At 43.5% G+C, this 12,471-nt stretch overlaps 1 protein-coding gene across 1 annotated transcript; it reads left to right on the forward strand.

Annotated features, from left to right (window-relative positions):
* The first annotated feature begins 281 nt into the window (after nucleotides 1–281).
* LOC147748584 (arf-GAP with coiled-coil, ANK repeat and PH domain-containing protein 2-like) lies at nucleotides 282–5,825 on the forward strand. The gene is made up of 2 exons (XM_086936459.1): nucleotides 282–1,454; nucleotides 4,644–5,825. Exons 1-2 carry the CDS (start codon nucleotides 282–284, stop codon nucleotides 5,823–5,825), a joined length of 2,355 nt encoding a protein of 784 aa, XP_086792585.1.
* Nucleotides 5,826–12,471: the final 6,646 nt, after the last annotated feature.

Raw genomic sequence — 12,471 nt, forward strand, 5'->3', positions numbered from 1 at the left:
TGGTGGAACCCTGCTGAGGACGACATTCTGATTCTATATTTTGTGTCTATGACGCTCGGACTCTTGCATTGTTGTCCGTTGTCTATGTCTATGTGCGTGTCCGGGAGTCTGGAGTGTCTGCCAGCAGGGACAGTGTTCAGAAGTGGAGGAAGCGCCGAGAGCTGGGCAGCGGTGAGACAGGCTAAAGTGTGACAGACTTTAACTGCTGTGCTCAGATCCCCGTATCTTGCTGCTGCCTCCTTATTCCTGCCCTCACCTTGATCACCCGTAGGGGTGACAGCATGAAGGTGACCTTTGATCTCGAGGAGGAGTGCTTGAAGGACTCTCCCCGTTTCAGAGCCGCTTTGAAGGAAGTTGAAGGTGAGGTGACGGAACTGGAAGTGAAACTTGATAAGCTTGTTCAGTTATGTATTGGCATGATTGACGCTGGCAAGGCCTTTTGTGCTGCCAACAAGCAATTTATGAATGGCATTCGGGACCTCGCACAGTATAGAAGCAAGGATGTGCTGATTGAGTCTAGCTTGACAAAGTTTTCAGACGGCCTCCAAGAAGTGATCAATTATCACACAATCCTGTTTGACCAAGCTCAGAGATCCATCAAAACACAGCTCCAGATATTTATTAAGGATGATCTTCGAAAATTCAAAGATGCAAAGAAGCAGTTTGATAAGGTCAGTGAAGAAAAAGAAAACGCACTAGTTAAAAATGCCCGAGTTAAAAGAACAAAACTGCACGAGGTGGAGGAAGCAACAAACATCTTAATCGCAAAACGAAAACGCTTCCGGCACATAGCTTTGGACAACGTCCTCCAAATCAATGCTCTTCAGTCAAAGCAGAGGTCTGAAATTTTAAAATCGATGTTATCCTTCATGTACGCACATCTAGGCTTCTTCCACCTGGGCTTCGATCTCTTCAGTGAACTTGAACCTGTCATGAAAGAGCTTGGTTCACAGTTGGATCGGCTTGTTGTGAATGCAGCAAAAGAGAAGAGGGACATGGAACAAAAGCACTCCACTATTCAGCAAAAGGATTTCACCGATGATGATCTCAGACTTGAAGACAATGTTGATGAGACTAATGGCATTGTAATGGAAGGATATCTCTTTAAAAGGACCAGTAATACCTTTAAAACTTGGAACAGGCCCTGGTTCTCAATACAAAATAACCAACTGGCATATCAAAAAAAAATGAAGGATAGCCCCACAGTGGTTGTCGAAGATTTACGGCTCTGCACAGTTAAACACCGTGAAGACATAGCAAGACGTTTCTGCTTTGAAGTAGTCTCACCAACAAAGAGCTGTATTCTACAGGCAGACTCAGAAAAGCTGAGACAGGCATGGGTTAAAGCTGTCCAAACAAGTATTGCTACAGCATATAGTGAAAAGAGTGATGAGACGGAGAAGCTGGATAAGACATCTTCACCTTCCACAGGAAGTCTGTACTCTGGCAGCGAGGTGAAAGAGGAAATATTTGAAGGTGCAAGTATTGCTACAGCATATAGTGAAAAGAGTGATGAGACAGAGAAGCTGGATAAGACATCTTCACCTTCCACAGGAAGTCTGGACTCAGGCAGTGAGGTGAAAGAGGAATTATTTGAAGGTGCAAGTATTGCTACAGCATATAGTGAAAAGAGTGATGAGACGGAGAAGCTGGATAAGACATCTTCACCTTCCACAGGAAGTCTGGACTCAGGCAGCGAGGTGAAAGAGGAATTATTTGAAGGTGCAAGTATTGCTACAGCCTATAGTGAAAAGAGTGATGAAACGGAGAAGCTGGATAAGACATCTTCACCTTCCACAGGAAGTCTGGACTCTGGCAGCGAGTTGAAAGAGGAATTATTTGAAGGTGCAAGTATTGCTACAGCATATAGTGAAAAGAGTGATGAGACAGAGAAGCTGGATAAGACATCTTCACCTTCCACAGGAAGTCTGGACTCAGGCAGCGAGGTGAAAGAGGAATTATTTGAAGGTGCAAGTATTGCTACAGCATATAGTGAAAAGAGTGATGAGACGGAGAAGCTGGATAAGACATCTTCACCTTCCACAGGAAGTCTGGACTCAGGCAGCGAGGTGAAAGAGGAATTATTTGAAGGTGCAAGTATTGCTACAGCATATAGTGAAAAGAGTGATGAGACAGAGAAGCTGGATAAGACATCTTCACCTTCCACAGGAAGTCTGGACTCAGGCAGCGAGGTGAAAGAGGAATTATTTGAAGGTGCAAGTATTGCTACAGCATATAGTGAAAAGAGTGATGAGACGGAGAAGCTGGATAAGACATCTTCACCTTCCACAGGAAGTCTGGCCTCTGGCAGCGAGGTGAAAGAGGAATTATTTGACGGTGCAAGTATTGCTACAGCATATAGTGAAAAGAGTGATGAGACGGAGAGGCTGGATAAGACATCTTCACCTTCCACAGGAAGTCTGGACTCTGGCAGCGAGGTGAAAGAGGAATTATTTGAAGGTGAAAGTGCATTACAGCTGATTCAGTATATTGCTGGAAACTCTGTCTGCTGCGATTGTGGTCTGGCGGATCCGCAGTGGGCCAGCATCAACCTTGGAATCATCCTGTGCATTGAGTGTGCTGGGATTCACAGGAGTCTTGGTGTGCACTTTTCAAAAGTAAGGTCATTAACTTTAGATACATGGGAGCCTGAATTACTAATGCTGATGCTTGAACTGGGAAATCAAGTTATTAATCAAATATATGAAGCTAAATTGAAAACCCTTGGAGTGAAGAAGCCAGACAAGGAAAGTCCAAGACTGGAAAAGGAGGAATATATCACAGCAAAGTACGTGGAAAAGAGGTTTGTGAATCAGGACTGCGTTGCTTCACACCTTCTTGATGGACAGAAAAGGCCTTATTCTCAGTGCAAGAATGAAGACCCCAAAAGTTCTGAGGAGTCACTGGCATCACAGGGTCACTTCTCAACATCTTCCAGAAGTTCAGTGGAAAGCAACAACAGTGGAATCCACTTCAGTTCAGATGGCAGGCGAGAACTTCTTGCATCTACTGTCTCCTCAAACAGTTTGTATGAACCAGTCCTAGAGGTCGAGAAGCGAGATTCTTCAGTATTTCAGGATTCGGAAAAGTTTCATCCAGGGCTGCACCTTTATCGAGCTGCGTATGAGGAAAGCCTTCCTGATATGGCAGAAGCATTAGCACATGGCGCAGATGTTAACTGGGTGAATGCAGAGGAAAACAACGCAACACCACTCATTCAGGCTGTGCATGGGGGTTTTTTGGTCGCCTGTGAGTTCCTGCTGCAGAATGGCGCCAATGTTAATCACATGGATCTGTGTGGCAGAGGACCCCTGCATCATGCAACTGTTTTAGGGCACACTGGGCAAGTCTGCTTATTTCTGAAGCGTTGGGCAAATCAGCACGCCATAGATGAAGAAGGAAAAGACCCCTTGACTATTGCAGTTGAAGCTGCAAATACTGACATTGTAACACTGTTGCGAGGGGAAAGAATGAATGAGGAGATGCGGGATAAGACATCTTCACCTTCCACAGAAAGTCTGGACTCTGGCAGCGAGGTGAAAGAGAAATTATTTGAAGGTGCAAGTATTGCTACAGCATATAGTGAAAAGAGTGATGAGACGGAGAAGCTGGATAAGACATCTTCACCTTCCACAGGAAGTCTGGACTCAGGCAGCGAGGTGAAAGAGGAATTATTTGAAGGTGCAAGTATTGCTACAGCATATAGTGAAAAGAGTGATGAGACGGAGAAGCTGGATAAGACATCTTCACCTTCCACAGGAAGTCTGGACTCAGGCAGCGAGGTGAAAGAGGAATTATTTGAAGGTGCAAGTATTGCTACAGCATATAGTGAAAAGAGTGATGAGACGGAGAAGCTGGATAAGACATCTTCACCTTCCACAGGAAGTCTGGACTCAGGCAGCGAGGTGAAAGAGGAATTATTTGAAGGTGCAAGTATTGCTACAGCCTATAGTGAAAAGAGTGTCGAAACGGAGAAGCTGGAGAAGACATCTTCACCTTCCACAGGAAGTCTGGACTCTGGCAGCGAGGTGAAAGAGGAATTATTTGAAGGTGCAAGTATTGCTACAGCATATAGTGAAAAGAGTGATGAGACAGAGAAGCTGGATAAGACATCTTCACCTTCCACAGGAAGTCTGGACTCAGGCAGCGAGGTGAAAGAGGAATTATTTGAAGGTGCAAGTATTGCTACAGCATATAGTGAAAAGAGTGATGGGACGGAGAAGCTGGATAAGACATCTTCTCCTTCCACAGGAAGTCTGGACTCATGCAGCGAGGTGAAAGAGGAATTATTTGAAGGTGCAAGTATTGCTACAGCATATAGTGAAAAGAGTGATGAGACAGAGAAGCTGGATAAGACATCTTCACCTTCCACAGGAAGTCTGGACTCAGGCAGCGAGGTGAAAGAGGAATTATTTGAAGGTGCAAGTATTGCTACAGCATATAGTGAAAAGAGTGATGAGACGGAGAAGCTGGATAAGACATCTTCACCTTCCACAGGAAGTCTGGCCTCTGGCAGCGAGGTGAAAGAGGAATTATTTGACGGTGCAAGTATTGCTACAGCATATAGTGAAAAGAGTGATGAAACGGAGAAGCTGGAGAAGACATCTTCACCTTCCACAGGAAGTCTGGACTCTGGCAGCGAGGTGAAAGAGGAATTATTTGAAGGTGAAAGTGCATTACAGCTGATTCAGTGTATTGCTGGAAACTCTGTCTGCTGCGATTGTGGTCTGGCGGATCCGCAGTGGGCCAGCATCAACCTTGGAATCATCCTGTGCATTGAGTGTGCTGGGATTCACAGGAGTCTTGGTGTGCACTTTTCAAAAGTAAGGTCATTAACTTTAGATACATGGGAGCCTGAATTACTAATGCTGATGCTTGAACTGGGAAATCAAGTTATTAATCAAATATATGAAGCTAAATTGAAAACCCTTGGAGTGAAGAAGCCAGACAAGGAAAGTCCAAGACTGGAAAAGGAGGAATATATCAGAGCAAAGTACGTGGAAAAGAGGTTTGTGAATCAGGACTGCGTTGCTTCACACCCTCTTGATGGACAGAAAAGGCCTTATTCTCAGTGCAAGAACGAAGACCCCAGTAGTTCTGAGGAGTCACTGGCATCACAGGATCACTTCTCAACATCTTCCAGAAGTTCAGTGGAAAGCAACAACAGTGGAAACCACTTCAGTTCAGATGGCATGAGAGAACTTCTTGCATCTACTGTCTCCTCAAACAGTTTGTATGAACCAGTCCTAGAGGTCGAGAAGCGAGATTCTTCAGTATTTCAGGATTCGGAAAAGTTTCATCCAGGGCTGCACCTTTATCGAGCTGCGTATGAGGAAAGCCTTCCTGATATGGCAGAAGCATTAGCACATGGCGCAGATGTTAACTGGGTGAATGCAGAGGAAAACAACGCAACACCACTCATTCAGGCTGTGCATGGGGGGTTTTTGGCCGCCTGTGAGTTCCTGCTGCAGAATGGCGCCAATGTTAATCACATGGATCTGTGTGGCAGAGGACCCCTGCATCATGCAACTGTTTTAGGGCACACTGGGCAAGTCTGCTTATTTCTGAAGCGTTGGGCAAATCAGCACGCCATGGATGAAGAAGGAAAAGACCCCTTGACTATTGCAGTTGAAGCTGCAAATACTGACATTGTAACACTGTTGCGAGGGGCAAGAATGAATGAGGAGATGCATGAATCTGAAGGACTATATGGACAGCCAGGTGACGAGACCTACCAAGACATACTCCATGATTTTTCACACATGGCATCCAATAATCCTGAGAAATTAAACCGTTTCCAGCCGTCCGACACCCCAAAGTCTTGAGTGATGTGGAGGAGAAAAAAGTACCCTTGTCCCTACCCACATCTGGTGCTTCTGGAAGTAAAGTGCCTGGTCCCTGGCTCATTGCCTGACTTGGGAACATTAGTTTAAGTACCGAACAGTCTGGGACCTCCTACAGCATTTGATTGACACAATACATCTAGGGCTTTTAAATGCAGAAAGACACCACAGTGCACCAGGAATTATAAATACCTCAGCCACCAGTCTAGAAAAGTACTCCTTTGCTTTAAATGTATCAAGTTTCCACATGTTCTGACTGTCCATGTATTTCACCTTGTGGTACCTCGGGGGAAGGATAAACAGATTCTAAGGTTTATCATTGTAAATCCTAAGTGATGCAGATGCCATGCTACGTAGTGTATGTCAATTCAGGCGCCTGTTTTCCATGGAAAAAAACACCAGTACATGTTCAAAAATTGGTTACACTTTCATTCTAGAGGGCAGCTTTTGAATATCTAATTGTAGTTTTCATGTCCTAGTCAACAATGACTAGTTTGCCATTTCAATTTCTTATCTTCAATAATGGAGATATCAGTTTTAAAAGATACATTTGGCACATGGTTAAATGGGCCCATGTAGCATTCTTGTTTATAAAGTTATTGATAATTTTTAAAAAGTCTTTAATATTATGAATGGTATGCAAAGTACGAGGTTTTCAGAATCCTTGCTAGCACCTTACTTGGATATACTGAAGGTAATTCTTGGAACCAAAGCAGGAAATTGCTAGGTGCATGTGTATGCAAATAGTGCAAATTCAATTGAGTAACTTATCAGGTGCCCATAAGTTCCAGTACATCTGTACATTTCTCACACAGTGGGATTATTGTAGCGTAGTCGATTTTTCCCCAAAACGTTGCACTCCATGCACCTTCTCTTGAAGCATCTCCAGTAGCGACAACCTTTCTCCAAACCCATGTCATTTTGTTCCTCCATTAAATGCAAGTCACGTATTCAACACAAAAAAAAGAAAATCAATTTGTACATAATTTTACCATTTTCAAAAAGTTATAGGAAATTCTTCATACTTGAAGGGAAATGTTAAGCAAACAAATGTATGTAAACGTTTTACTTCTTGAAGAAAACGAAATAAACAAAAACTGCATGTTTTAAAACAGTTATTGGCGAGTTCGGTGTTGATTTTTTCAAGCAGTTAGGCAAAATTAATTTGCTGCATGAATTTGGGGGTGGTTAATATGACCCTCATTTACAAGAAAATGATGCAGCGTTGCTCCGCAAGCCATTTTGATGTGCAAAGCTGCATCATTTTCAAAGCACATGGATGCATCGTGTTGACAACAATGCAATGCATGCATGTGCTTTCTCCTGCTCTGGCACACGATTGGCTGCCATGTGCCAGCGCAGGCACCCTTGAGTCATTTTTCACGGGTGCCTGCATTGCGGGGATGATTGGGAGGCATAGGATTCTGACTCACTCCCAGCTTTTCAAAACATTGTAAATCTGGGAATGTGTCATGTTGCATGGATGTTGCGTGGGAACACCCACAACAACACCCATGGAATTCCCCTTTCATCCAGAGTAATGTGGGAAAGGAATCCATATTTACAAGGTCATAAAAAATTACACTGGGTAACTTTACGTGGCCTTGTAAATATGAGCAGGTACACTGTGCTGCCGGTGTGTTAAAAAAGGTGACGCACTGGTGGCGCAATGGCCTTGTAAATGAGGCCCTATGTTTGCAGTGTCTTGGTGTACTCTCGTGGATTCTGCGTTGAAATCTTAATCATGCGTCTTCCCTTGTAGTAAAGAAAGCTTTGCGAGTAACGAAAATTTGTCACAGTTTTCTTTAAAAGAAATTGTATCTGAAGAACCTATGATCAAGCCAAATGTGGAATTCTGAATGCATCCACTCACACAAAAACCCCTACTCCCACAAACACCTTTGTGCACACGTACATATAGGATCAAGTGCTGTGTACATGGTGGCCAAGGTAAGTGGACACCACAGGTTGAATGCAGGAAGGATACAAGGATCTTTTAGCACTCACTTCAGGAAACATAGGACCTCGTTTATGAGCCCTTTGCAGCGCTGGTGCATCACTATTTTAGAAGCACGAATGGTGCAGTGTCCCTGCCTATATTAACAAGGGGACTAAAGTGGCAGAGTCAGTACAAGTCGCAGAATGGAGTGACCGCAGCAGGCCTCCCTGACCCACATGGATCCTGATGAGGTAAAATAATACCGCAACTTAAGGTACCAAGCGACCTCTAGGGAACAGTAGAAAGTTACGTTTCCTTTCACATTGGCACATTAGGAAATACCTACATGTACTTTTCACATATAGAGACGCCAGAGATCTCTATACACTCTACACCCTGGTCCTGAAGAAAGCCCATTTGACCGACTGGCGACAAAGGGCTGAAACATGTCGACCTAGATCACACCCCTTAGTGTGAGAGAGTCATAATAACTCTCGGACACCTACATTGTTTTTACTGCCTCCAAAACCAGAACTATTAAAATACAAATCTGGGATTGAGAGACTTTCAACTACCTTCACTACTCTCTATCACTGTCACTATCACTGATCACTACTGCTCTTAACAAAGGGTATTACCTCCTGGTGGAGGTTGCATAACAACTAAACCCAATGATTATGCAGATACGTGTGAGGGCTAGCGGAGAATCAAGATATACAGCTTGAATTACCATCAACTACACGTGCATGAGGGTTTTTTAACTGGGACTAGAAAGAACGAACCCCGCATACCCTAGTTATGCAGGACAAGTGATCCTTCCCATTTGATTAGATGATATATTAACAAGGCTGCATAAAGTCACCCTGCATGACTTTTCATGGCCTTGTAAATATGGGACCATTCTACTCATTACTCTGAGTGAAAGGGGCATTCCATGGGTGCTGCTGCGGGTGTTCCCAAGCAACATCCATGGAACCTGACACATTCACAGATTTACAAAATGTGGTAAACCTAGGAATGCGTCAGAATCCTATGACTCCCCAGGGCGGTGCAGAATTAGAACAAAGAGGAGAAATACTTTTATTTCTCCTCGTTTCTTGCTCTTTCTATGTGTGTTGCATTCTGCAGCATACATAGAGGAGCAGCCAGCCTTTAATGATTTTTTATATGCAGGGAGGTGTCCTTCTTGCACATAAACAATCATCCCTGCAACCCAGGCACCCTTATACCTTGGTGTCAGAGTGTCTATGTTGGTGTATGGCTGCTGGTGTACACCAGCGCAAGTGAGGACAGGAATGTGCAGCATCTTGTAGATACAATGCATTCCTGCCCTTTTATTTTGACTCACGGCAGCACTGCAGGAATACATGCTATGCTGCTGTGCATCAAAATATAGTAAATGAAGCCCTAAGGGACTAAGTGGAGTTTTTGAGCTTATGCCCTCCATTTATACTGGCAAATTGCATCCCTCCTTTTATCAGTAATTTGGCACCACCAGCCCAGTGGCTCCATTCTTCTAGTGCCTTTTTATGGAAGCACTGGCCCTGTCAACATAAAGAAAATGCAGGAACTGGTCACATGGAGGAAGTACAGTCTTCCTGAGGCAGGGAACAAAAATAATGCTGAACTGTGAACATCAAAAAACATTATTCACATTACCAGTAGGTTGCCATAATTGTCAGCAGTTCTTCCTAAATTTAGCAATAGTAGGACTGATAAAAGCACAAACATCATTCAGTTGTACAAGGGGTAACCATGGTCACTATTCTTCTTCTCACACCCTTATGGTTATCTATTCCTCTCAGAGCAGTGACAGCCTAATAACATAGAAAAATGCATTGACTGACTTGATATTTCCCTGCCACAGTGTTGGATGAATGAATAAAAGTAGTATGGATGCAAGTTCTGCCATTGCTAGTAGGATTTGAACCACTTTTGAGTTCCGAGAGTTCCAGCTGCCTTTCTTAGAGTGCCTGTCTCCTACAGTATTTTCACCTCTCCTTGAATATTAGAAGGTTAAAACCCCTGCACTGCGGCCTCTATGGTTTAAATCAAAAAAGACTACAGGGTTCAACGGAGAAGAGAGAGGTATGACAAAGGCTAAGTCTTGTTGAAAGTGTGAAAGGATGCACCAATGAGGGGGGGGGGGGAGGTATGTATGTCTTGTGATATTGGCGGGAATGTATGCATGACCATGTCATGAGTGATGTTATATGTGACGTCATCAGCAGTGCATTGTCGGCACGCGAGTTATAGTTAGCTGAACTAACTATAACTGGAGAATTTCAAAGGTTTTGTATAAGTAAAATGCCCCGCTAACTATAACATGCATGAAACCTATGGTTTTTTCAGTGAATTTCCAAGGTTTTTTAAATGCTAATTCCTAACTATAGTGTGTGTCAAACCTATGGTTTTTTCAGTGAATATTACCTACTGGCGGTCGCCAGTAGGTAGTTATAGTTAAAACCTAGTTTCTATAGGAAATCCACAACATTCTATTTGAAATAACTTTGGCGCTGGCGGACGAATCTTCATGAATTTCTCCAAGAAAATGGCCTGCTCAGTTCCGCTCCTTCCCAGAAAGTTTGGGGGTGATTCGTCAAGTGGGGGCTGAGAAAAAAGGGGTGTCCCAAAACGTGTTTTCCCCATGCAATTTTCCATAGGATCCTTTAGCCAGGGCTACAGCCCGAACGGCTGAACGGAATTACACGAAATCTGGCAGAGAGGTAGAGTTCTGTTCGCAGATTGTGCTTTTTGTTAAATGGTGTAAATCCGTTCATTAGTTTCTGAGAAAATTGCAAGTAAAATCATAGCGATATCTAGAGACGGAGTTCAGCACGCGTACTGAAATCTGTTCAATTACGAGCACGAGCTGCATGCTGATTGGCTGTGAACTGTCTGTCAACACTCGAAACCAGGAAGTGTGGGCGGCCATCTTGTGCCTCGCTAGAACCGAGTTACAAGAAAACAGTAAAACAAAGTTGAGAAATAAGGGAAGAGGGTAGGGTAGAGACATTCTGACCCACTAGGCTTGCTCAGGTTGTCGTACATGGATGTTTAGGCTCTATTTTTTATTTATTTTTTTTAAGAAAAATCGCGGCGTATGTGTATGGAAATACTTACAATTACGAGCAGGAGCTGCATGCTGATTGGCTGTCAATACTCCAAACCAGGAAGTGTTGGCAGCCATGTTGTTTGTCAGGAGAGCAGAGTCACAAGAAAACAGTAAAACAAAGTTGAGAAATAAGGAAACGGGGCAGGGTAAAAACATTCTGAGCCTATAGTCTTGGTCAGGAGGTGGTACATGGATCGTTAGGCTCAATTTTAATTTTAAAAAAAATAAAAAATGGCGGGGTACTCGTTCAGTACTTGTACGAGGTGGAAAGGGTGAAAAAAAGTAGAAGTCCGTTTTATTCATTAGGTCCCGTGGGGGCAAATTACGGGGGCAATTTTTCTGCATAATGGGGGCTTGTAAGGTGCCCCGAGCACCAGGGAACGGCACTCCTCTGGTTATATTTTGAAGTATGCGGGGGGGGGGGTTACGGTCCTACTCCCCGCAGTCTCGGTGAGCGGCAACACTCGGGTCTTTTTTAAAAAAAATATGTTTTGATCTCTCTCTCTCTCTCTCTCTCTCTTCCCGTACAGATCGCGTGGAATGCCACATTTCTTGGGCAGTGATATGTAAAATGACCTTCCAGCTCCGGGTACCTGCATTGTCTGGAGTTTTTTATTAATGTTGGGAGGGTGGGCTTGATAATACGTCCTTGTAAATTCCCATAGAAACCTATGTTCTGGTGTTAACATGGGCTTCTTTGGGAAATAACAAGGCCGTATTATGTAGCTCATTATCGCCGTTTTATCTGTAGTTTCCTGCCAATAAAACGGCGATAATTTTAACACTCCTTGATAATATGCACCTAAGTTAACTGGCCAAAAAAAAGAGCAATGGGCCTTATTATCAACAAAAGGCGATACATTATCGTCGCTTTTATTGGCAGGAAACTGCTGATAAAGCGGCGAAAATAGGCTTTATAATATGCCCTTGTGAATAACCATAGCAGCCCAGGTTAACATCAGAACCTGGGCTGCGATGGGAATTTTCAAGGGCCTATGTTTTTTTTATTAATGTTGGGAGGGTGGGCTTGATAATATGTCTTTGTTAATTCCCATAGAAGCCTATTTTCTGTGTTAACATGGGCTTCTATGGGAAATAACAAGGCCGTAATATCAAGCTGATTATTGCCGTTTTATCGGCAGTTTCCTGCCAATAAAACGGCGATAATTTTAACACCGGTCCTTGATAATATGCACCTAAGTTTACTGGTAAAAAAAGAGCAATGGGCCATATTATCAACATAAGGCAATACATTATTGCCGCCTTTATCGGCAGGAAGCTGCCGATAAAGCGGCAATAATGGGCTTGATAATATGCCCTTGTGAATAACCATAGGAGCCCCGGTTAACATCAGAACCTGGACTGCTATGGGAATTTACAAGGGCCTATTATCAAGCACATTATCGCCGCTTTATCGGCAGTTACCTGTCGATAAAAGCGGCGATAATGTATCGCCTTTTGTTGATAATATGCTCCTTCATTTCTATGATAGTATGTAAAGCTTTCCTTTTTTTTTGGTGTAACAGTTGTACTCTCTTCGCATGCTCAGCGTCGTGTCGAAGCCCACGTTTTCT

This window comes from Lissotriton vulgaris, chromosome 1_1 (genome assembly GCF_964263255.1).
Source record: "Lissotriton vulgaris chromosome 1_1, aLisVul1.2, whole genome shotgun sequence".
Lineage (NCBI taxonomy): Eukaryota > Metazoa > Chordata > Amphibia > Caudata > Salamandridae > Lissotriton > Lissotriton vulgaris.

What these genes read in the sequence shown, in the direction of transcription:
- LOC147748584 (XM_086936459.1), top strand. Translation starts at nt 282, where the DNA reads ATGAAGGTGACCTTTGATCTCGAGGAGGAGTGCTTGAAGGACTCTCCC. An exon ending in GTCTGTACTCTGGCAGCGAG is followed by an intron (nt 1,455 to 4,643) that starts GTGAAAGAGGAA and finishes TCTGGCAGCGAG; the next exon opens with GTGAAAGAGGAATTATTTGA.